Source organism: Manis javanica, chromosome X, assembly GCF_040802235.1.
Source record: "Manis javanica isolate MJ-LG chromosome X, MJ_LKY, whole genome shotgun sequence".
NCBI classification, from domain to species: Eukaryota; Metazoa; Chordata; class Mammalia; order Pholidota; family Manidae; genus Manis; species Manis javanica.
Genome location: NC_133174.1, coordinates 8,323,972 through 8,345,379, shown reverse-complemented (window position 1 = coordinate 8,345,379; position 21,408 = coordinate 8,323,972). Strand labels below are relative to the sequence as shown.

The following is a 21,408-nucleotide window of genomic DNA, read 5'->3' as shown; positions in this document are numbered from 1 at the left end:
AACAATGTTCAGTGACAGAGAAGACAATAAGTACATGACCAAAGATGTCTTCATTTACCCTCAAAGTACAATCCTTAGTAAAAGAGTGATAAAATTGGTCTCTGTTGGCAGGGGCACACGTGTGGTTATTAGTGTGATCGATTCTGCTTTGTAGAATGAAAACACACTTAGATATTTTTAAAAGAGCAAAGAAATTACTGCAGTACAAATGTATTAGATTTTAATCTTTAATAGCTGTTATTGCTTTAGGGAATTTTTTCTTTGAACCAGGAATTAGATGCCAGTTACATAAAAATATACACATATAAAAAGTAGTTCTCCATTTTTCCCAGGAAAAAAAACAATAACTTCTAGAATATTCAAGTGTTTTGTTTTAATTAAAATTAAATTTTGATCATCTCATTAGCTCTGTAACTTACATAATTAAACATTATTAGACAACCGTTACAATATATAAATGTAAGGTGCCATTAATGGGTAAATAGATTCGTCTGTGAGTGGATGTGTCCCTTCTCCTACCCACTAATGAGGCAGCCATATGGTTAGTTTAATTTTATAAGTAGGTGATCCATTGCTGCAAATGCTAATTCCTCCACCCTGTGTTTATCTGCATATATATGTGAGCTGGTCAGAACACGCGGGCAACCTCTCTAACCGTCAACAGCAAGATGAGCTAGGCTTGGGCTTTCGGTGCAGACTGACTGTGTCTGTCTGAATCAAGTGATCTGACCTATCCTCAGTAGCAAGCACTCTTCGAACTGCTTCTTCAAAGGCTGCTGCAACATTCGTGGCATCTTTTGCACTTGTTTCAAAGTAAGGATAGTCACCGTTGTCCCTGCACCAGGCTTGGGCTTCTTCTGTGGACACTTGCCGTTCACTTATGTCAATTTTGTTACCTAAAATCACAAAAGGAAAGCTTTCGGGCTCTTTCACATCTGCGTAATATATGAATTCTTTCTTCCAGTTACTCAAATTCTGGAAGCTTTGAGAATCATCAACACTAAAAGTAAGCAAGCAGCAGTCAGACCCTCTGTAAAATGGTGTCCTCAGGCTTCTGAATCGCTCTTGACCAGCCGTGTCCCAAATCTGCATGGTAACAAAATGTCCATCCACCTCCAAATCTTTATTTAAAAATTCCACACCTATTGTATGGAAAAGCTGGGTATCAAACTTATTAGTCACATATCTGTTCATTAGAGAACTCTTTCCAACTCCACCATCTCCAAGGAGAATTATTTTAAAAAGTGATGACTTTCCTGCCATTATTAATCTCAAGATCTCTGACTTTAGAAACCTGCAAGACAAAAAGGTACCATTACATTCCTTTATGTACATGGTATGAATCACAGCATGTAAGAGAAATAAAACACAGAGCCCCAGTTTCTTTCTCCACAGCGATGACCTAATAGCAAGAGCTATCATTTCCTGAGCGCTCAACCCCATGCAAGGCGTTACCCTAGCACTAGGCCCTAAGACAGCTGGTGAGGGCACACTCCTCTCCTTCTCGGCCTCAGCTCCTCGCAGCTGGCACCCAAGGCCACATCGCACCCCAAAGACCTTGCTCCCAACTGTTCCTTTCTACTCACAATCAGCCCTGCCACCACTGGTTAGAGATTCAGTGGGAGACCAAAGGAGGCAAGTGTTTGTAATAACCTCCAATGGTCCTTTCGTGGTCCAGTGACAGTGTCCAGTGACAGTGTCCAGTGATGGCTTTCCTCTCCGGCCAGTCTTGATGACCCCCTTTTCTCCATTCCAATGCTATCACCATGGAAGCTGGAAACCAGGAAACCGAGACAGAAGCTAACTGCTCTGGCTCTAAACAAAAATAAGCCAGCCACTGAGTAGATGGACTCTACTCTCTTCATTAGGAACAGTGTTTGGAGTTTGCTAAAATTAATGTCAGCAGCAAGAGAATTTTTAATGTAACACTATAATCTAGCACATTCTACCCACAAGACTCATTTGTGAAGCTCCAACTCTTACAAATGCAAGTTTGTGCTATCACTTGAGTGTTCTGAGAGGGAATGAGATATACCTTAAACAAAACTGCTACTATGTGCTATACAGCAAAAGACACCACCAATAGAACAAAAAGGCAGCCTACAGTATGGGAGAATATATTCATAAATGACAGATATGATAAAGGGTTGACATAAAAAATATATAAAAAGCTCATGCACCTCAACAAACAAAAAGCAAATAATCCAATCAAAAAATGGTCAGAGGAACTGAACAGTTCTCCAAAGAAGAAATTCAGATGACCAACAGACACATGAAAAGATGCTCCACATCACTAGTCATCAGAGAAATGCAAATTAAAACCACAATGAAATATCACCTCACACCAGTAAGGATGGCCACCATCCAAAAGACAAACAACAACAAATGTTGGCGAGGCTGTGGAGAAAGGGGAACCCTCCTACACTGCTGGTGGGAATGTAAATTAGTTCAACCATTGTGGAAAGCAGTATGGAGACTCCTCAAAAAACTCAAAATAGAAATACCATTTGACCCAGGAATCCCACTCCTAGGAATTTACACTAAGAATGCAGCACTCCAGTTTGAAAAAGACATTATGCACCCGTATGTTTATCGCAGCACTATTTACAATAGCCAAGAAATGGAAGCGACCTAAGTGTCCATCAGTAGATGAATGGATAAAGAAGATGTGGTACATATACACAATGGAATATTATTCAGCCATAAGAAGAAAACAAATCCTACCATTTGCAACAACATGGATGGAGCTAGAGGGTATTATGCTCAGTGAAATAAGCCAGGTGGAGAAAGACAAGTACCAAATGATTTCACTCATCTGTGGAGTATAAGAACAAAGAAAAAACTGAAGGAGCAAAACAGCAGCAGACTCACAGAACCCAAGAATGGACTAACAGTTACCAAAGGGAAAGGGACCAGGAAGGATGGGTGGGAAGGGAGGGATAAGGGACGGTGGCGGGGGATGGGGGGCGGCACAGGGAGGGCTGTACAGCACGGAGAGGACAGGTAGTGATTCTACAGCATCTTACTACGCTGATGGACAGTGACTGCAATGGGGTATGTGGGGGGGACTTGGTGATGGGGGGAGTCTAGTAAACATAATGTTCCTCATGTAATTGTAGATTAATGATACCAAAAAAAAATGGTACTATGTGTACCCTTTAGGCTTTACTACAGGGCCAGCCAGCGCAGGGCAGGATCTCAGATGCCCACTTAGAGATGGCTACTTCTAAGTGCTGGTGAGAGCGTTTTTCTATTTAGCATTTCCACTTTCATTCTTTGTTAACATAAAATTTCAAACATACACATTTCTGAATAATGAGCATAATGTAATGAAACCATACAGGCCCTAAACCTAGCTTCACCAATTATCTATCAACTTGGGACAAATCCTCTCTAACTGCCCATTCTCCCTTCTCCTGAGTTATTGTGAATCAGATTATATCATTTAATCTTTAAATATTTCAGCACCAAATAGCTTTTAAGTATATTAAAATTTGTGAAAGCAAATAACCTAACAGAACTTTCTGCAACAACACTGATGTCCTTCATCGATATGCCGGCCACTAGCTGTTAGCACTTGATATGGCTGAAGGGAGTGAGGAACAGAATTTTTATCTTTATTTAATTTTCATTAATATGAATAGCCACATTTAAAGAGCCAACAGCTGTACTGGACAGCACAGCTCCAGTGCAAAAATGACAATTAAGTTTAACATAAAAGTAGATAGTGTGACTCCCTCAATGGGAAGGTAATAAAGACATTAACAATAATTGCTGACTAGAATGCATTTGCAAAAATCACTGCAGTGAACATCTGGCTATCTTCTAGTTATATGCAAACATAACAGCATAATGTAATGCAGTAAACATCTGGCTATATGCAAGCGTGACACAGTATAATATAATTGAACACTTCCTATAATGTGCAAGAATCTGCATTTCCAGCTACATGCTCCACTATCCTAGTAAAACCTATAGCAACTTATCCCTAACTTTTACTGGCTTTTTTAAAGTTATTACTACAGTAATAACTAATAATTAATACAATTTAAATAGGTCAACAAAACTGAAGTAACTGAGGTGCACACCTCTTGGGAGACTCTTGACTTACAAAGGATCACTCAGTCATGCCCAGACTAAATGAACGTCACAGAGGAAATTAGAACAACTGCAAGCCCCTTAAATTTCCTGACATAGGCAACAAAGTGCTAAACCGGTTCCTTCATTTAATTCTATACAATCTTCCTTAAATAACTTCAATGTATAGAAAAAAGAGTAACAAAACCAAAAAAGCACACCAAATATTCTGCCATCAGGAAAGCACCTGTCTAATGGCCCCTCCTTCACACCCTTCGGTAGTTCTCCGGAGTCAGGTCTAAGTCCAGCTTCTAAGGCAGGACACCTGGCCCTGCTCCCTGTTCTTGGCTTCAGTCATTCTAAATGAAGTCAGAGGGAACGGAAATTCAATTCCACTGGCTTAGCACATGCTGCTCCCTCTACTGGTGACCGCACCACATTCACCTACCTAACTGCTGGGCCCTCAGAAGTGCTGGGTGGGCATGGTCAGCACCAACACTGGGAACCTGCCCCTGCAGCCTCCATCCCAAGGTTGTTTCTTCACACAATTTTTGAGATTAGTGAACACAGAAGTTTCTTGCTGTTATGAGGGTGTAACAGAGGTCTGCAATTCTAGTCTATCATTTATCCCAGTATTTTAACAAGTCTCTGTCTTACCAGACATAAAGTTTAATTGTACAACATTGAACTGTTAAGATCTTTACATCAAATTATAAACCAGATTATGTAATCTAACAACCTCCACCCAGATGACTGGTTGCATACATCTACCAAATTAAGTCAGAAATTCTTTGAGATTTGTCATTTACAATTTTATCAGGATACTTTGATAGTTCTTTTCTTTTTCCATATAATGTGGGATTTCCTAGTTTGTGCCATTATTCTGAGCCAACAAATTTGGGGTATGCTAGACCCACACACCAGGAAACAAAAAGAGTACAATTTTTTACATTTCCCATCTGTAATTTGGGGCCTGCCAGATAAGCAAACTGGGAATACGCTGGCATTTGCTAAAACAATTGAAATATACCCAGGCATCTCTCTTATTCTAACTGAAGAACTGTATATGAACATGCACAGAGACATATTATACAAACCGTCTAACTTCCCACTGACTCTAACAAAAGCTACTTCATGCAATTTATACACTAACATAACCATCATTGGCACATGGACATTAAAAATGTTCCCTTTTCCTCTCTATAAACAGTACAGTTCTTTGGAACTTCTTTAGTATAGCAAAATGAATAAAGGTATCCTGGCATGTTATTTTCAGAATTTACCTTAAAATGTAATATGAATTCTTTTATACTCCACTCCAGTTTGGAATAACTACCTAAAGGCAATAACCTTCACCAAGGTCAAAACATGACTTTAGCAATTCAGCAAAATTCTATAGAGAAATTTAAGAAAACATATTACATAGGTCATAAATGTTACCTTAATTGTTCAGTTCAGCCATCATTACCTGCACAGAAAAAAATTAGAAAGCTCACTTTAGCAATGTACATTCAACTTGTTTTCATAATTTTAAGAGTAAAAACAAGAATTAAAATGTGAAATATCTGATTTCTATTAGCAGCTAGATTCTTAATTTAAAAGGAAAATCACACCTGAAAGCTGTCCAGGACCTTTCTCAGCCAAAAAGAAGGCGTAGACTCAAATACTACACTTTAGTCATTGTTTTTTCAAGTAGTTGTTCACCTGCCCACCCTTTTCTGAGTTTCACACTCAGCTGTGAACTTTTGTTAATATGAAATACAAAATTATTTCATTTTTCAAAATCTGTCCAAATTTCGAGTGGCTTAGAATATACTCCCAAGAATAGGTAAAGCTAACTAAGAAGGGCCACACAACGGAGAGGCGCCAGTGTGGCATAGGTGGAGTCGGGCTGCCGCGGAGCGGCGTGGGGCTTCTGGGCAGCTAAGACAGAGGTGGAAGCTTCCTTGTGGCGGAAGAGCAGACCACTGTCAGAGAGGAGAACTGGTTTCCGGGGCCCGGGGCCAAGAGCGAGACCCAGGGCAAGCTGCCTGACGTCCTGAGGCTCACGGGGACAACAGCCACAACAGCATCTACCTCCTAGGGCCTTTGGGAAGATTCACTTGCACATGGATGACAGGGGAAAGCAGCTCACCAGAGAGCCAAGCTCCTCACAGGAGTGCAGGAAGTTTCTGTGGAATGTATACCTGAAGAAGTCCTCACTGGCAGTTTTAAAAAAGGTTTCCTTTATAACCATTTCTTAAGTCAATTTCAGTAAGAGTCATGGGCAGAACACAGGAGAAGATTACACAGGCAGACATTAGAGAGCCAGAGGACCCAAGGCCCAGACATCAGATTCACCCTGAAGGTTTCCTGGTGGCGACTGTGCAGAGCTATGCTCAAGTCCTCCGCCTTTAGTCTAAACCAAAGGTTTCAGTCCCCCCACCTTTTAAAGCACAGAGCTTTCTTGTGGAATTTACATATAGCAGTCCTGAATTTACAGTCAGTCAATGAAAAAAAATTTCAAAGCCTCTTTAAAATTTTGACATTTGGGGTTAACTATAAAGTAGTAATACCAACAGCTAACACTGAGCCTTGTAAGCCATTTCCCCGGCTCCACCGCATGCACTCCCCGCAAGTGTCTCCTTACCCCTGTACTAGATGAGAGCGCTGACTCAGCGGGGTTACACTGTCACAGCTAGTAAGGGGGGGGGGGGGGAAAGCGGGTCGGGAATGCAGCCCACTGACTACTCCAAAGCCCAGCACTTAACCCACCAGGCTCAGCTGCCTTTGAAATGTGAATCAAATGTTTGCAGAATTCTGCAGAATCTCCCCGAGAGCCTCGGGTTCCGAGAGCCTCGGGTTCCGTGGGGCAGGTGGGAAAGCACTTTTTAACAAGCACTTAGGGAGTGCCTCCTGTGTGCCAGATATTGAGGGTGGGAGCCGCACCCCACCCGGATCCTGTCTTGGGGTCTTGCAGTTAGGGGAGGTGACAATCCACACACACAAAGCCACATTTGTTACAGTTGTAGTAAGTCCTACAAATGACAGGTCCTTGGTATAGAGGGCAACTACTCACACTCAACCGAAAACCAAGGAATAATTTAAATAGTGCAGGGGATTCCGCCCAGCATCTCCAGGGTGAGGGATACAGTGCGCAAACGTGCTTCTCCCTCGGTCAGACCTAGGCCCCACGCAGGAGCACCTCACGACTACCTAGGAGCTACGTGTACTTCCAGCCATGGGGGTGGGGGGCACTACGACGACTTGATTTTCATACAGTGCTACAATGCAATCCTATCACACAGCCAGCTGCTCCACCTACCGCTTGGCTGAAGAAAAGCGGTAGGTAACTTCCGACACCAGAGGGAAACTGGGCTGTGTTCAAGTGTGTGAGTGAGAGACTATATGCCAGTTTCCAGTGTGGGCTGTTCCGAAGCACTGTCTCAGCAATCACGTGAGCTGCATGCTGTCCTGAGAACACAGCCTCACCAAGGTCTGATTCTGCTGTAGGGGGATTTGCCCCAGAGCCGGTGGGTTTGACCACAGGCTAAGCTCGGCAGCAGCAGGAGGAAACTGTGAGGAGAGCGCGCCAGAACCAGGAAGCGGGGCTGGCCCGGGCCCAGGCAGCCTTGCCCGGTACGGGGGGGAGCCCAAGGTAGGCTGGAGCCCTAGAGCTCGGAAAGAGAGGGCAGTGCTACGGGGTAGACTGGAGGGAGACGCCCTGGAGCAGGAGGGACCTCAGAACCAGGGGCGGGTTTCTGCCAATACCCGCGGAATGAATGGGAACATTGCAACAGCTTCAGCAGCCGGCAACCTGATCAGATGTGAAGTCCGGAAAGGTACCTTGCTGCGGTGGGGAGGAGCAAGGTCCTGGGAAGAGCTTCATGGATGTCCTGAGATGCCCCTCAACCTCGTACGTGTCAGCTGGCTTTGGAATTTAAAAGTGTGGCTTTTGTGCCTCGTACCCGATGCCGCAGTAAGTTATTCATGCCTGGCTTCATGCTTCACCTCCCTCACTCTGAACCACCTCTCTTGCTACCTGGGGCTAGCTCCTGCTCACCTGCGTAGATGCAGCCAGACCTCACTCCCACTGGGGCCCCTTCCTAACACCCCCTGCACACACAGGTAGAGGCAATACTGAAATCAGTACGCCTACTATGTCTCATAAAAATGCATTATGCTCTCTAAAATGATTCAGTTACATGTAAAAGTGTTACACCATTATAAAAATGCCATTCTTTTCCCCACATTTTCCATTTCTTAAACTATAACAAAAAAATACATCCCCATACTATTCTAAAACCATCTTCTCTTAAAAAAAAAAGAAAAAGAAAAAGAAAATTGGCAAAAATGTTCACAGTGGGGCAAAAGGAAATGACCTGCCTATTGGGAGATGCTCTGCATGCCTTGAGGAGACATGGGACTGTAGAAAAACACTGTGCCATCATCAACCCAAATAGTATACATCCTGGGAAAGCTTACAGGCTTATGTGAGAGTCTGCAAGAAAATCCAGTATAATTACTACCAAGTTCAATCTTCAAAGTTCTGCTTTGGCTGTGAAGTCACATTTTTTTAATATCAAAAGTATTTTTTAAACCTTCATTTTCACTGAAAACCTAGCTTGACTGAATGCTTCAATTAAAATAAATGGAAATCCTTTTCTTTTAAAATTTCTTCCAATACTGTTATCCACCAGACCTCAAGAACAATTGCTTCTTCTATTTTTTTTTTTTATTTATTTTTTATTTTTTTATTTTGGTATCATTAATCTACAATTACATGAAAGACATTATGTTCACTAGGCTCCCCCCTTCACCAAGAACCCCCACATACCCCTTCACAGTCACTGTCCATCAGCGTAGCAAGATGCTGTAAAAATCACTACTTGTCTTCTCTCTGTTGCCCAGCCCTCCCCATGCCCCCCACATTTTACATGCTAATCGTAATGCCCTCTTTCTTTTTCCCCCACCCTTATCCCTCCCTTCCCACCCATCCTCCCCAGTCCCTTTCCCTTTGGTAACTGTTAGTCCATTCTTGGGTTCTGTGATTCTGCTGCTGTTTTGTTCCTTCAGTTTTCCTTTGTTCTTATACTCCACATATGAGTGAAATCATTTGGTACTTGTCTTTCTGCGCCTGGCTTATTTCACTGAGCATAATACCCTCTAGCTCCATCCATGTTGTTGCAAATGGTAGGATCTGTTTTTTTCTTATGGCTGAATAATATTCCATTGTGTATATGTACCACATCTTCTTTATCCATTCATCTACTGATGGACACTTAGGCTGCTTCCATATCTTGGCTATTGTAAATAGTGCAGCGATAAACATAGGAGTGCATCTGTCTTTTTCAAACTGGAGTGCTGCATTCTTAGCGTAAATTCCCAGGAGTGGAATTCCTGGGTCAAATGGTATTTCTATTTTGAGCTTTTTGAGGAACCTCCATACTGCTTTCCACAATGGTTGAACTAATTTACATTCCCACCAGCAGTGTAGGAGGGTTCCCCTTTCTCCACAGCCTCACCAACATTTGTTGTTGTTTGTCTTTTGGATGGTAGCCATCCTTACTGGTGTGAGGTGATATCTCATTGTGGTTTTAATTTGCATTTCTCTGATGACAAGTGATGTGGAGCATCTTTTCATGTGTCTGTTCACCATCTGAATTTCTTCTTTAGAGAACTGTCTATTCAGTTCCTCTGCCCATTTTTTAATTGAATTATTTGCTTTTCGTTTGTTGAGGTGCATGAGCTCTTTATATATTTTAGATGTCAGCCCTTTATCAGATCTGTCATTTATGAATATATTCTCCCATACTCGCTCCTTCTATTTTTCTGCAACTCACTCAGATTATATTAAAAATAACTCGGTGACAAAAAACCCAAGCAACAAAAGAAAAAATAAAGTGAACTTCAAAATTAAAGGCTTTGTGCTTCAAAGGACACTATCAAGAATGTGCAAAGACAACCCACAGAATGGGAGAAAATATTTGCAAACCATAAACCTGATAAGGGATTTGTATCCAGAATATATAAAGAATTCTTTCTTACAGCACATCAAGAACAAAGCAACCCAGTTTAAAAATAGGCAAAAATGGTCAACATCATTGGTCAGTAGGGAAATGCAAATCAAAACTACAATGAGATACCATTTCACACCCCCTAGGATGGCTAGAATAAAAAAGGCAGTAACGAGTGTTGTCAAGAAAGTGAAGAAACCAGAACCCTCATACACAACTGGTGGGAATGTAAAGTTGTGTGATGATAATGGAAAACAGCTTGGTGTTTCCTCAAAAAATTAAACACAGTTACCTAAGACTCAGCAAGAGAAATGAAGACATACATCCTCAGAAAAAGTTGTATATGAATGTTCATAGCAGCATTATTCATAATAGCCAAAAAGTGGAAGCAACACAAATGTCCATCAACTGATGGATAATAAAATGTGCATATCCATACAATGGAAGATTAGTAAGCTCTAAAAAAGAATGAAGTAGTGATACACAAAACAACATGGATGAACCTCAAAAACACCATAATAAATGAATGAAGCGAGACACAAAGGCCACATAGTATGTGATTTCCATTTGTATGAAATGTTCAGAATAGGCAAATCCAGACATAGAAAGATTCATGGTTCCAGGAAATGGGGAGTGACTGCTAATGGGTACAGGGTTTTTTTGGGGGTGTGGTGATGAAAATATTCTGGAATTAGTGGTGGTGGTTGCACAACTTCGTGAACATGCAAAAAAGCACTGCATTTACATTAAAAGGGTGAATTTTATGGCATGGGAGTTATATCTAAAGAGTATAGATACATATTTGCAGATATGCACACATATGAATACACATGGCCTAAGAATTAGCAGTAAGACCTTAAAATCTGATTTATAGAGTCACAAATGACCTCCTTGTTCCGTCAGCAGTGTTTAAATAAACCAGTTACATGAATAGCAGATACTGCTTTAGGACCACAATACCATGTGCTGGCCCCAGCACATGTTGCCAATGGACCACACTAACCTGAATGGGGAGCTGGATAAGTAAGTCACTGGCAGGAATGAAACGGTACCATGTTTTCAGCAGCTACCTTAAAACTAAAGATCAGAAGAGAGCACTGTAGTCAACCCATTCCTTTCTATAACACTCTTTTTCCAACTTGTCTATTGTGTACTTTCAGTTTGCACTACCAATTGTTTCGGATAGTTCATCAGGACCCTTTTCTCTGACCTTCTCCAACCGCTTGCTGGCTTCCGAAGTCGTTTACAACTATAAACCAAAGCAGAGTCAGACCCAAGCATGGAGAACAAAAATCTCTACCAGGAATGTTTGTATGGATTAAAGGCAGACATTTTTTATTCTTCATGGATCCAACTGCCTCTGTTCTTACACATAACCAAACCCATTTATTTCGTTATTATTTTTATTATATAAGGCTTTAAGCATGGCATTCAAAGAGCTATGTAACCTCCCTTACAAGCCTGTTCCAATTGTATCCCTACAACTGGCCACCCCACACCCATCACAGACATTTACTGTTTAGCATTTGCTCAGGCCTTTATCTTGGCCTGGAAGCCCCTCCCTACACCTCAAGAGCTATGAAAATCCTAGTCCTCCAAAGGCCTACTTCAGATCACCTCCTCCAAGAAATCTTCTATGGTGGCCCCCTAAAACCTAGTCTTTCTCTTTTCTTCACTCTCCTAATCATTTCCACCTCTATTACAGCTCCCATTCCCTTATGATCTCACCATGGTCAGTTGTATAGATGTGTACTTTCCAATTACAATGCCAACTCCCTAGGAGGGACATGCAACAACTAATACAATTTATTCATTTGTCCTTTTTCTTTTCTGCAATATCTTGTACAAAGCTTTACATATGGTGAGGTACCCAATAAATGCTGAAGTGAGAACAAAGAGTAAATTACTTCCTCCTTTATTCTTGTTCTTCTGTTCTTGTTTTCTATTTGTACTTTCCCCACTTTCAATTCTTTGTTTCTCTATTCAGTCAGTTTTTCCCCCATACTATTTTTGAGGTCTATTAAAATGTGGGGGAAGGGACACAAAATTGATTCTTACTTGCAAATCTAATGAGAAAACCACTGTAAAGTAAGTACTGCTGACTGCAACAGGGAGCTAGTGAAGGCTGAAGCACAGCAGTCCTCTGCCAAGCTGTCAAAGGGAGAGCAGGCCGGGTTTATAAGCTACTTTTCTCAAAATTTCAGATTTTGAAACACATACTCTGTAACCCCTCGAGTAGTTCTAACATCCAAAAACTTAAGTTGAATTTATCACTCCTGGTTTAAATTTAGGAAATTAAAATGCAAAGAAATGGACGGATAAAGGTCACACGATAGGAATACTGAGAGCTATGGCTGGGTATTTCAGGAAGAATGCATTAGGAAAGAAATTCATCTGGATATACATGTTAGGAAAATAGATCAAAGCAGCAAAACACAAACTGAACATGGTCACAGCAAGGATTTGCTGTATCTTAAGGGAACGTTGGTTCTGATGCCTTTCAAGTTCAGTGAGAAAGCAGGTGTCTTTAATTTGGAGCAGAAAGCCCGGAGAACTTCCATTTAAACTTCGGGAAGAGTTAGTATGCCAATGCCAACCCTGCCCCCAGGCACGAAGCCACAGCAAAGCAGAACTTCCCGGCTGTTAAGAGAAATTAAGTAAGAGGAGTAGGGATTTCCCAAGCAAGTGTATTTTAAGAGGACAGCTACATCTGGCATATGGGACAGAACTAGAGTACAGGCTCCCATTCTGTAGGGAAGTTGTCACTAGGTCAAAATGAAAAGAAACTTATTAGCGGTGCAGGCAGCTGTCCAGAAAGTTCGCTCATCCCACTTCTCCATCAGTGATGCCCCGGTTTGCCCTACCAAGGTGTTGATGCTGACGTTGCTTACAAGACAATGTCCAAGCCCAAAATGACTCAGCCATCACTACCCATTTCACCTCTGTACTTCTTCAACCCTCCACTCCACTCACTGCACACAGGCTCGCACCCCATCCAGGCCCCTGAACATCAGAACTCACCAGAGACCTGCTGAGGGCCAAGCCAAGGGCTTCTCCTCAGCCCTCATCTAAATGCCGCATCTAAGGCGCATGAAGCCCGACAGTGACTGAAGAGAAAGTGCTTCTCTTAGGACTTCACTGTGTGCACTTCCAGAAAACACCCTCATGGTTGATCAGGGTCCCTACCGGAGGCCCACCCAGTGGACAGTGAATTCTGTCAGATGCAGCCATTTGTCTGGATATACATGACAAAATCTCGGAAGGGTACTCAAGGCATTGTTTTAAACAAATAAGGTTAATGGAGACCCAGTTGGAAAAGGGTCTTGTAAAATATCACACTGAGACAGGGACCGTGGGTGTAGTCAGAGTAGGGTGAGGGCCTCTGGAAATAGACCCCTATCAAAACTCCATATTAAACAATTAAACAAAGACAGAGTCACATTAATTCTCTAAAGTAAAATATCAAACTAGGAATGAATATAAGCATTCTTCAGTGATGATTAGTTAAAATTAAAAAGCCAGGAATAACCTGGCCTGGAATGTTTGAACATCCCCCAGATAAGAGAATACCTCAGTTCACCCATGTCTTGTGTCAATTAAATGAGGCTATGGTAAAATTTACCTGAGCCTGCCAAAAAAGCCCAGTTTATCTTTAACTTCACCCAGATGCTGCTTTTCCTCCTCCAGCCCTAATCAAGTCAGTAACTCAGCTCACCTTGAAAGCAAGACAAGCAGCCTTGACTGATATACTCCCAAACCAAGAAACCGCTACTCTGAGAAAGGATCAAAGCAGTAAATTTATGTTGACTCTGCAAAATAGTCCGGAAAACTGATAAGAAACTTAGTGTCTCTTTAAAGATAAACATTTAGAGACCATCTGGTGGATCTGCATCCCTAGCTCTTTGTCTCTCAACCGCCTATAAATCCCCTAGACAACACACCGCCCCCGGCTCTCTTGTCCCCTCCTGGCTCATGCCAGGAGCTCTGTCTGTCCTCTTACAGTATCTCTCAATAAAAGTCTCCCTGGCTCTCCTACCTTGACTGTTTGCTAAGTTCATTCTTCGACTCTGCAAACAAGAACCCCGACATCAACACTTCTAATTGAAAGCATAGGTGGGGCCTTCAAGTCTTAGCCAGGACCTGGCCACCTACCTCTATTATCTTTACAGCCTCTATTAGGCCTAAGCAGCCTGGCAGTAACATTGAAAATGCTTCTTACTCAATCGTCCATAGAACGACTCTGACAACAGTTCCGCTTCTCTTCCCCTTACCCCCTTAGCTTTCTGCAACCCAGATGGCTCCTTTTTCCAACAAGCTCTTCGAGGCTTACTGCCAAGGCTGAAGCCCTACCTCTTCCCAAACCAATCTTCCTGGGATATAAAACCCAGTGATTCCTACACCAAAGTCCACCTCCACTTTCCAAGTCCTTGGGGTCAAACAGGAATTCCAACCCCTTTTATAAAATGTTCATCTGGTACCCAGACGGCAGGACAAATTTGACATATTCAAAATCCAGCTAATTATTTACACCAATTCCAAAATCTTTCTTCCTCTGTCTTACTTCCTTCACCCACACAAGAAACATGTCCACTTCCCTCCCTACCTAGTGCCATTGTCTTGTTCACTCAAATAACAAATGCTATGACCATAATAACATTAGCTGCCATTGTTTACTGACTACTAGGCACCTGCGCATATATACCTTCAGAACACCTGCACGTTGGACACCATCACTCATATTTTATAGATTGACAAACACAAGTTCACAAAGACAAATACTTCCCCCGGTCTAATAAAACAGGGCAGATCAGACATGTGCTACCTTTATTGCCACCAAGTAACAGAAAAGGTCTAAAAAATATACAAAGCCAAAAAGGATAAGAGGGAACTACTGGAAATGACAGACTACAACAAAATTGAGAAGATGGAAAGCAATTGGGCCACAGGGAAAAACTGAATAGCTGAGCAAACCTAACCCGGGAAGAGCAGCTAACAGTGACAATGCCAATTCCCATGACCATCTGAAGAGGCGCAGGCCCTGGAGAGCACACGGGCACTTCTTCCTGACATGGAGACAGGCCAGCCATGGCTGAAGTGCCAGGGTTTTTCCAAAAGGCTCTAGACCCCATGACCAACCACCCCTACCTCTGCACCCTGCAGCCCCTTTCTCCACCAGCAGATCTATTTCCTAAAGAAGTGAGTGAAGCAGAAAATGGGGGTGAAACTCTACAGACAACAAGGGAGGCAGGTATCAAGGGACATCTTCATAGGAAACGGGCAGGGTAGGCTATTTTACATTTCTGTGGGAACCACACAGGTGCAGGACATTTGTAGGACACTGTGCAAACTGGCATTCCAGGGAGGTCACAGTCTCAACATCAGATTGAACCACATTCCTTTCAATGACATCATATCTGCAAAGCTGGGTTTTCCAGGGTTGGATGATAAAAACCAAGTGCTGTACAAATACTAATGAGGGTGGCAGCTGTTTGCTTCAAAAACAACTATTTATGAAACTTTATTTAAGAACACTAGAATGCATGCTCTGCATTCACCAACGTGTGTTCCTCAAGCAGATTTTCTATGGTTCTGTTCTGACTTCCAACTAAACCACGTATGTAGTTTCAGGTATATTCACCTCATTGCTGCTGATGAAATACACAAGCATAAAACTGCACAGACTAGAGCAGCCACCTAGCTACATACCATAGCCCAGTGAGTTCTAACTTTTTTGAACCTGTTAAATCATTTAAACACTCTTCTATCTGTTGGAGTTCTACATAGCAAGTTCTAGAAACTAAGGCTTTTTCAATCCTGGGAAGGAAGAATAAAGCAGGGGGAATTACGCTCCCCAACTTCAAGCTCCACTACAAAGCCACAGTAATCAAGACAATTTGGTACTGGCACAAGAACAGACCCATAGATCAATGGAACAGACTAAAGAGCCCTGATATAAACCCAACCATATATGGTCGATTAATATATGATAAAGGAACCATGGACATACAATGGGGAAATGACAGCCTCTTCAACAGCTGGTGTTGCCAAAACTGGACAGCTACATGCAAGAGAATGAAACTGGATTATTGTTTAACCCCATACACAAAAGTAAACTTGAAATGGATCGAAGACATGAATGTAAGTCATGAAACCATAAAACTCTTAGAAAACAACATAGGCAAACATCTCCTGAATATAAGCATGAGCAACTTCTTCCTGAACGCATCTCCTCGAGAAAGGGAAACAAAAGCAAAAATGAACACATGGGACTACATCAAACTAAAAAGCTTCTGTACGGCAAAGGACATCATCAACAAAACAAAAAGGCATCTTACAGTATGGGAGAATATATTTGTAAATGACATATCCGACAAGGGGTTAACATCCAAAATATATAAAGAGCTCATGCACCTCAACATCCAAAAAGCAAATAATCCGATTAACAAATGGGCAGAGGATATGAAGAGACAGTTCTCCAAAGAAGAAATTCAGATGGCCAACAGACACATGAAAAGATGTTCCACATCACTAATCATCAGGGAAATGCAAATTAAAACCACAATGAGGTATCACCTCACTCCAGTAAGGATGGCCAGCATCAAAAAGACTAAGAACAACAAATGCTGGCGAGGATGCGGAGAAAGGGGAACCCTCCTACACTGCTGGTGGGATTGTAAACTAGTTCAGCCATTGTGGAAAGCAGTATGGAGGTTCCTCAAAAAACTCAAAATAGAAATACCATTTGACCCAGGAATTTCACTCCTAGGAATTTACCCAAAGAAAACAAGATCAGATTCAAAAAGACATATGCACCCCTATGTTCATCGCAGCACTTTTTACAATTGCCAAGATACGGAAGCAACCGAAGTGTCCGTCAGTAGATGAATGGATAAAGATGTGGTACACATACACAATGGAATACTATTTGGCCATTAAGAAACAAATTCTACCATTTGCAACAACCTGGATGGAGCTGGAGGACATTATGCTCAGTGAAATAAACCAGGTGGAGAAAGACAAATGCCAAATGATTTCCCTCATTTGTGGAGATCTTCTGTCATCTACAACAGCATCCATTTGTAAGGCAGCAGACCTCAGACAAAACAATGAAGCAAAACTGAACGAACAAAATGGCAGCAGACTCAGAGACTCCAAGAATGAACTAGTGGTTACCGAAGGGGAGGGGTGTGGGAGGGCAGGTGGGGAGGGAGGGAGAAGGGGATTGAGGGATATTATGTTTAGTGCACATGGTGTGGGGGATCACGGGGAGAACAGTGTAGCACAGAGAAGGCACATAGTGGATCTGTGGCATCTTACTACACTGATGGACAGTGGCTGCATTGGGGTGTGGGTGGGGACTTGATAATATGGGTGAATATAGTAACCACATTGTTTTTTCATGTGAAACCTTCATGAAAGTGTATATCTATCATACCTTAATAAAAAATTTTTAAAAAAAGAAACTAAGGCTTTTTTTTTCAGGTTTCTCTAACACTATTAACACAACCACTCATGAGAACTACCTTCTGGGAACTACCTTAGCCTCTGCAGCCAAAAACTGAATCCAATTCCCAAGAACTTGGACAGTGAGTTCAGTTTACAGCTCAGTTTGTTAGTTTACACTGCTCTGCTCTCCTTCACACTTGGATAACGAATGTGGCCATGGGATAAACGCATCAAGTTGTTCCACACAGTTTCTCCAGCTCCTATCAAACAACAGCATCCATTTGTAAGGCAGCAGACCTCGGACAAAAGTGGACTCTGTGTCCAGACTCCCCAAGACGAAATAAGCTGGGTTTGGTGAAGACAGAATGTGGAGAAGCCTGAACTGCCTCCTTCATTTCTATATTTCTCCTAAAATACACACCCATCTCTCTCCACCCCACGCTGATTGAGCTGTTACCTAACTTACATTCATTTCCGTCTAGTCATCCTCTGTATGTTCATGATAAGCAACAGCATTCTAAACCCTGTACCTACCACCAGGGACAAAAACTAACAAGAAATAATGGAAGACTCCAGAATGTTGACATACCCAGAGCTCAACTTTCACAGCATGTACAATATCAAGGTTCACTTTAGGAAAGAGATTTCCCTTTGAAGTTATCTAATGAGCCCAGGCCCCCCAGGCTCCCAGGTCAACACAGGCCTGGGACTGCCTCCACCTGTGCAGACCGCCCTCCATCCCCACACCTGGCCCCCCAGGTCTTCTTACTCAGGTATCCCAACCTTCATTTGCTTCACAGCCTTCCAAACTCCAAGGCATGTTGTGAGTTCACCACCCCCTCAAAAAAAAAAACTTAATAAGTATTCTTTGTTGATGACCTACATAGTCACAAGGCCTATTTTCTTGTCCTTGGTTTTGACTAACAAATTTATTAGCGAGCTTTAAGGCTGAGACGGCATTTCCCAAACACACACACACACTTCCACTTGGCTTATTTCCTCCAGAGCATTAACCAGCAAATTGCCTGGGGCAGAACTTCTTGGAATTCAATCATTTGATGTCTCTACTTGGTGTCATATAATCTCATAGAGATTATAAAGTGTATCATTTAACAAAGAAATGTGGTGACCTAACTTGGCCAGATGAGCAAGCCAACGACAGAGCGAGTAAGACTCCTCCGAGGTCCGTGGATGTTCTTCCTGGACTAATTCCTCTTGATCCATCCCAGAATAAAACCTCTCAAGTAAGGAAAGGACACACAGCCGTTTGTCGGATCCCATGCCACAGCAATCATTTTAGGCATATAATCAGCATCTCCTATACCCTGTAGCAGACAACTCCTGAAAAGAGGCAGAGAGATCTATTTGTTAGCAAAGAACACGCTGTCCAGCATGAATCAGAGAGCACAGATGCCACATAAGGTGCCATGCTGACCCCATGAGTAACACTTTCACAGCCATTCCTAAGACGGGGGCCAGGTGTAACCTCACAAATAATAAACCAAACATTTCCCCACATCACAAAACTCTAAAAAATACGTGTCACCATGCCAGAAACTTTAGTATAAGAGGAATTTAGTACAACGTCTACACAAAAATACTGAAAGTGTCAGACTGCCACACCATTGCCTTAGATTTGGGAATCTCAGTCAGATTCTGAGAGCTCTAGACAAGTAGGGATGATAACTTCCACACAAGCGTCTAAAAGAGAAACTAAAAACAGTGTTCTTAAAAGCCTGACTGAATAGTTATGGGTTTCCTTCATCTCTTCAGTTTTGCCCCACTGAACAGTTTTTGAGATTACAGGCAACTTGGGGATTTTCCATTACAGTGGTGCCAGCGTCAGAAAGACAAACAGGTAAAACGCCTTTTCACATTTGAAAAATGCAATCCAATTCTGTTCACTGATTTTCTCAAGAGGCTGAAATCCTATAGAGCTTGATCACGTGACACTTTGGACACTAGCAGAAAATAATTCCTCAAAAGAACCGTAGTCACGGGCTGTGTCATCACTTAAAAAGAAACAACAACAGAGCAACCAAAACGTCCCCAACTACCCGGTCGGTACCTAGGTCTCACCTTGCCTCATTACATACTCAGTTGAAGAAGGAAATGAACACGGTTCTGAAATCTTAGCCTGAGTGAATGAGATAAGGCCGCGCCCCGCCTCCAGCCCACGGGACTGGCTCTACGTGCCCAACTCCTCACCTGAGCGGTCTAACCCAGGAGCAAGTGTTCCCCGAGGTAGCACGTCGGAGTCGCCAAAATGAAACTGCACGAGCGCCTTTTGCTTTCCCTACATTAATCACGCGAGGGGAGGGTTGGTTTGGGTGTGCTGGTGTGCGCCCCGAAAGGCTGGGGAGAAGGCTGGTGTCTGCGTGTGTCCCCGTGACCGCACTTCTCCCTGGGTGTGCGTGCCTCTCTGCCCGCGGGCGGCTGGGTGTGGTGTGTCTGTCTGTCTCCCAGGTTGTTTGGGTACGTGTGTGTCCGCGGGTGTTTAAGGATCTCTTTCCCCAGGTGTTTGTGTGTCCCAGTGTCTGTGCGTGTCCCCGTGTGACTCCCGGATGTTTGGGCGTGTGTCCCTCTCCCCGGCTGTGTGGGTGTGGGAACTCGTCTTTCCTCCTGCGTTCGTCAGTCAGGAGGCAGGTGGCAACAAGTCGTCCCGCTCCGGACGAACGAGCGCCCCGACCCCGGCGGCCCAGGCCCCAGGCGGGCCCGCGCCCCCCGACCCTGCACACCTGCACACCCGACCCGCGAGGAGTCGGCGACCCACTCACCTCGCGGCCACACGGAGGGCGCCCGGAGGCTCCGGACCGACCCGTCAGCGTGCAAGGACGAGAGTTTCGAGGACCCGAAAACAAGAGGTGGTAGCGGGAGCGGCGCTGCCCGTGTCCGGCTCCGGCTGCTCGCGTCCAGCACCGAGAGAACATGGCGACGGGCCGGGGCGGGCCTGGGAAAGGTGGGGCGGGGCTCTAGGAGGCGGTGCCTGGGCTGTGGGGCCTTGGAGGCGGGGCCCGGGGCGGGGAGGCGGGGCCTCGAGGTCGTGGTCGCCCCGCCCTCACCGTCTCCCGGACGGCGTATCCTCGCTGAAACTCGGGTTTTCTTTAGGTCCTCTGTTCTCCTGTGCTCCCGTTGCTTTCCGGCGAGAGAGAACACGAAATAATAATTATCTTTAAAAGTTTACGTAAAGTGGAAAGAAACATCGCATCAGCACAACCGCAGCCTGTTGTGATTAAGATGAGAAAAGAAAGTGCAAAGAAAACGAGTAGATGAGAAATGAAAACAGCTGTGATATTGTGGAAAAACAGGCATTTTTAAAAATTATATTTAAACTTTTTCCTTGATCTTGTTATAATACTGCCTCCGTTGTCTTTATACATAAAGTGGTAGTGGGAAAAGGCTAGTTATTGGGGAAGCTCGTAATTTCTTACTATGTAAGTTTAGCTCATTGTTCTTACCACACAGGCTCCTGGAGCCCGGAGGGACTTTTAGTGACCTCTAAATAGATTTTGTGCGGTAGATTTAGTTTGTTTATTTTCTGAAAAATACATTCAGTCCCTTTCCTAGGGGAGCTAAAAAGAGACAGAAAATAAGCAACCGAACAAATGTGCAGTTTCTCACAATTTTAGAATACTTCTGAAGATGAGGCATGTAATAAAGATTAAGTTCTAGTTTGAGCTTAAATGAATTTTTCTTTTATAGGAAAAAAATCTATTTTTTACCCATGCAGGATATTCCCCCAAGGAAATATAAATAAGGGTTTATAAAATACAAATCTGTTGCAAATAGGGAGGGGAAGAGATGTTATCTCATATTAAAACACATAACATTTAAAACTACACAATAATCCTGCCATTTGCAACAACATGGATGGAGCTGGAGGATATTA

At 43.1% G+C, this 21,408-nt stretch overlaps 1 protein-coding gene and 1 long non-coding RNA gene across 6 annotated transcripts; one reads left to right on the top strand and one right to left on the bottom strand.

Moving 5' to 3' along the window:
- Positions 1-213: 213 nt before the first annotated feature.
- On the bottom strand, positions 214-20,449 carry RAB9A (RAB9A, member RAS oncogene family). Of its 5 annotated transcripts, XM_073227814.1 has the most exons (4): positions 20,297-20,435; positions 18,655-18,860; positions 5,518-5,545; positions 214-1,294 (listed from the first exon to the last, which is right to left on the bottom strand). In XM_073227814.1, the coding sequence occupies exon 4, from the start codon at positions 1,261-1,263 to the stop codon at positions 658-660; it is 606 nt and encodes a 201-aa protein (XP_073083915.1). In that variant the 5' UTR covers positions 1,264-1,294; positions 5,518-5,545; positions 18,655-18,860; positions 20,297-20,435; the 3' UTR covers positions 214-657. The 5 variants fall into 5 exon arrangements, with proteins under 5 accessions (XP_073083915.1, XP_017525914.1, XP_073083916.1 ...); XM_017670425.3 differs by lacking the exon at positions 18,655-18,860 and having other exon boundaries at positions 20,297-20,434; XM_073227815.1 differs by lacking the exons at positions 18,655-18,860; positions 20,297-20,435 and adding an exon at positions 19,728-19,830.
- LOC140847451 (uncharacterized) lies at positions 19,749-21,196 on the top strand. Its single transcript, XR_012127449.1, has 3 exons — positions 19,749-19,763; positions 20,155-20,478; positions 20,628-21,196. It is a non-coding gene; the product is annotated as an uncharacterized lncRNA (long non-coding RNA).
- Positions 21,197-21,408: the final 212 nt, after the last annotated feature.